The sequence below is a fragment of the Galeopterus variegatus genome, unplaced genomic scaffold, assembly GCF_000696425.1.
Source record: "Galeopterus variegatus unplaced genomic scaffold, G_variegatus-3.0.2 Scaffold3204, whole genome shotgun sequence".
NCBI lineage: Eukaryota > Metazoa > Chordata > Mammalia > Dermoptera > Cynocephalidae > Galeopterus > Galeopterus variegatus.
The window spans coordinates 117,844-121,857 of NW_007729315.1; the positions used below are offsets into that span (position 1 = coordinate 117,844).

Sequence of the window (4,014 nt, forward strand, 5' to 3'; positions counted from 1 at the left end):
ATTACAACAACACAACTGGAAACAATCTAAATATCCGAAAGGGACATCTAATAAATTACACGTCCAAAGACAAACTAATTAACTGTTTATTACAACAACACAACTGGAAACAATCTAAATATCCGAAAAGGACATCTAATAAATTACACTGCGTATATAAATACATATAATGGCACGTAACTATTAGCAATATTACTATGGAAAAATAGCTAACGATATGAGAAACGTTCACTATATATTGTTTTAAAGAGATATACTGCACAAAAATATATGTGTAAATTCACAAAAGTATTAACAATATTATATCCCTAAACAGTAAACTCTTACGGACAGAGAGAGTTTTATTCCCCCACTGATTCCCTATTGTCCAGCATAATGCCCGGCACACAGCAGGTGCTCAATAAATGTCTGATAGAAGAATGAATGGAGAAATACAAAAATTAGTTTCTCCACATTGTCAGGTTGGGTATTTATACTTTCTTCTTTGTGCTTTTCTCTATTTCCCAAATTTTTCTCTATTGGTGATGATGTATTTATTCTAGTAATTAGGAAAAAAATACTAAAAGAAACTAAATACTTTTTTTAACTAATTAGAACCTTCCTATTAATTCTATGTACCTCATGTGAACAGGAATGGCGTCCTTGTTGGCCTGGCTTGGTCCCCCCCACGAGGGCACAGAGCAGTGGAAACCTGGTCACTAGTGATACCCACAGGCTGCATAACCTTTCACAAAAGGAAAGGGAAACATTTCCAACAGTTAAGCTAGGAGGTGGCTCCTGCGGAGGGGCCAGACTCAGTCTATGTGGGGGGATGCTTGGAGGAGGGAAGAGGAGGGTGGCAGAGGGTGCGAGCTGTAGGCCTACTGGGACCTACCGATGATGTAGGAGAGGATTAGGTTCCAGCCGGTGATAAAGGCCCAGAGCTCCCCCACGGTCACGTAGCTGTAGAGGTAGGCCGAGCCCGTCTTTGGGACCCGAGCACCAAACTCGCCATAGCACAGGCCAGCCAGCACGGAGGCCAGCGCAGCGATCAGAAAGGAGATGACAATGGCAGGGCCTGCGTCCTCACGGGCCACAGCTCCAGCCAGGACGTAGACACCAGCACCCAGCGTGCTGCCCACCCCAAGGGCCACCAGGTCAAAAGTGTTCAGGCAGCGGGACAGCCGGCTCTCCTCCCGGCTGCAGTCCACCACCTTCCGCCGCAGCATCTGGCGACCGATGCTGAGTAGCACTTTGCACCCCATGTTGCTGTGTCGATCTGTCGGAAAAGAGCACAGGGGTCTCGTCACTGCCACTCATTCCGCCCACTCGCCTCATCTCACTGCAGTATCGAAACACGGACAACGACCAGGTCCTGTGTAACGACTCTTTACTAACATGTTTGAATTAATAAGGTTCCAGTTGAACTCCACCACCGCCTGTCAGGAGAACACGTGGCTTCCCTAGTCTCAGGTCTCAAGAGCATGTACAGAAACATCCCAGGAGGCCAGAACCCCCAGCTGACTTTACTGTGAGGCCTCTGAGCGTCCACATTGATTTAAGCGCCTCTTAACTGGGCAGAAATGAGGTAGCATAGGAAACACAAATAAATGGCACTGTTCCTACCCTCAGTAATCACATCACTTACCAGGGAAAATGAGGCCTCTGAGCGTCCACATTGATTTAAGCGCCTCTTAACTGGGCAGAAATGAGGTAGCACAGGAAACACAAATAAATGGCACTGTTCCTACCCTCAGTAATCACATCACTTACCAGGGAAAACAAGACTTTATTCCAAGTATGCTTTAATGAAAGGAAAACCAAACCATATCTTAATTTAATTATTAAAACTCAGAGGCCCCGAACAGCAATGACAATGCTTTTTAGATCTTTCTAGGATTCTCTGAGGACGAGGAGCAAGTTGTTTCCATGTTTAAGTTAACACAGAGTTAGGTCCAGAGCGGAAAAATGTTGAGTATTACAAATGAGGGTTTTTTGTAACTGTTACTGCTCCAGAAAGCACTTTTCTTCTGGGTCAAAATGCTAACCCAATGTGCTGAAACACTCCTGAGGACTTATCAAGAGAGGGACGTGTTCATTCACACCCTGGCTCGGGCATCCGCCGTCACAAGGAGCACACCCCGCGAGTGTCCAGGGTGCCTCACACGCCAGGGAACCTTGAGACTGCCTCCCTGTGACGCCTGGGCCCACCTTGCCCAGGCGGGCAGGCACTATCAGCGATTCCTTGGCCAGTATGGGCCAGCGGCCACTCTCGAGGAGGTACAGCTGCACCCCCACTCCAAACGGGTGGGCTCTGCAGAGAGACCCCCTTCCAGAGGGCGTGCGGAGAGAGAAACTCTGCAGTGAAGAAGCCCGAATACCTTGGCCAGGAGATCCAGGCCCCCAAAACAGTAACAAGCCACGCTGACTGCTGGCCGCTGACGGGCAGGCACTTCACCTCTACAGGCTTCCTCCCCAAATCCATAACCCCAGGCTAATCACGGGAAAACCATCAGACAGATCAGAGCCGAGGAACATTCTGCAAAATGCCTGACCAGCACTGTCCAACTAACCAAAAACCAGGGAAGTCTGAGAAACTGTCAGAGCCAAGAGGAGCCTGAGGAGGAGTGGCCACTAAATGTCATGTGGGGTCTCATCTGGGATTCCAGAACAGAAAAGGGACATCAGAGGAAAACTAAGGAAATATGAATAAAGTATGGACTTTAGTTAACAATAACATATCAGTACTGGCTCATTAGCTGTAACTAATGTACCACACCAATGCAGACACACGTCAGGACCAGCAACAACAGTGAGGGTACGTGGGAAGTCTCTGTGCTACCTTCACGATTTTTCTGTAAATATAAAACTATTTTAAAACAAAGAGTTTCTTTCTTTTATTTATACAATGCAGTTGATTTTCATGTCCCTTTACCAAATCCTCCTTTCCCCCCTCCCCCCTCCCCCCATCAACATCATATCTGTTTAATTGTCTTAACAAGTTCAAGGAATTGTTGTGATTGTTGTGTCTTCTTCCCTCCCCCTGCCGCTTCTTTGTTTGTATATTTACTTATTTATTTTTATAGCTCCCACAAATAAGTGAGAACATGCAGTATTTCTCTTTCTGTGTCTGGCTTATTTCACTGAATATAATTTCCTCTAAGTCCATCCATGTTGCTGCGAATGGGAGTATTTCATTCTTTCTTACAGCAGAGTAGTACTTCATTGTGTAAATGTACCACATTTTCCTTATCCACTCTTCCTTTGATGGGCATTTAGGCTGGTCAGAGTTTCTTTAAAAAAAACAAAAAAACAATGTATGCAGAGACAAGCTGTCATCATGGCTTCTGGCTACTGAGGTACAAAAAAATACCACTGATTTTTCATCTTGATCATCAATTAGTATTTATTGACCTAACTTAGCTGCAATTAAGTCACTAGAAAACAAAAGTCTCGGAGGAGATCACAAGTCTAGAAAAGTCTGCGCCTAACCAACTTAAAACACTTCTCTGCCTGCCCACACCTTTGCTCCCTCTGCAGCTGGGTGCGGGGCCATCAGGCACCCCACCTGGGCCTCAGGGCTCAGGTCCCCTCTGCCTTGGTCACATCACTGGCCGGCTCCAGGTCACGGAGGAACTGGGGGTGGTCCCTTCTGTATTTTATCTGACCGGCCAAGAGAAGAGAAAAATCTCACAACTCATAAAAATTTTTAGTTAGAATGGGGATTAAAAATCATCTGACCCCATCTCTTGTTATACAGATGAAGAAAAATAACTCAGACAGTCGAGTGTCAAACCAGGTCAGGAGCTCCAAAGCACAGTGGCTGAGCCCCCTCTGGAGCGCATGCGGCATTGCAGGAGGGACGGAAATGACATCCCGGCGTAGCAAGGTGGGGGCCAAGTGGGGAAGAGACAAGGAGGAGGTGAGGAGGAGGCTGTCTGGGGAACGGCAGGCAAGTGGGCTGCAGAGCAAACAGGAGGAAGACAGGCACAGAGGTCCATGCTCCCCGTGTGTTTTCAGCCCCACTCTGGCCTG

The 4,014-nt window shown here is 46.9% G+C and overlaps 1 protein-coding gene across 1 annotated transcript in view; it reads right to left on the bottom strand.

The window, feature by feature from the left end:
• Positions 1 to 1,244, bottom strand: part of SLC7A1 (solute carrier family 7 (cationic amino acid transporter, y+ system), member 1) — a 22,680-nt gene extending 21,436 nt beyond the window's left edge. Inside the window, exon 1 of the mRNA XM_008584284.1 lies at positions 875 to 1,244. Within this exon, the coding sequence (XP_008582506.1) occupies positions 875 to 1,244 (370 nt within the window). The remainder of the gene's footprint in view (positions 1 to 874) is intronic.
• Between the last annotated feature and the right edge of the window lie 2,770 nt (positions 1,245 to 4,014).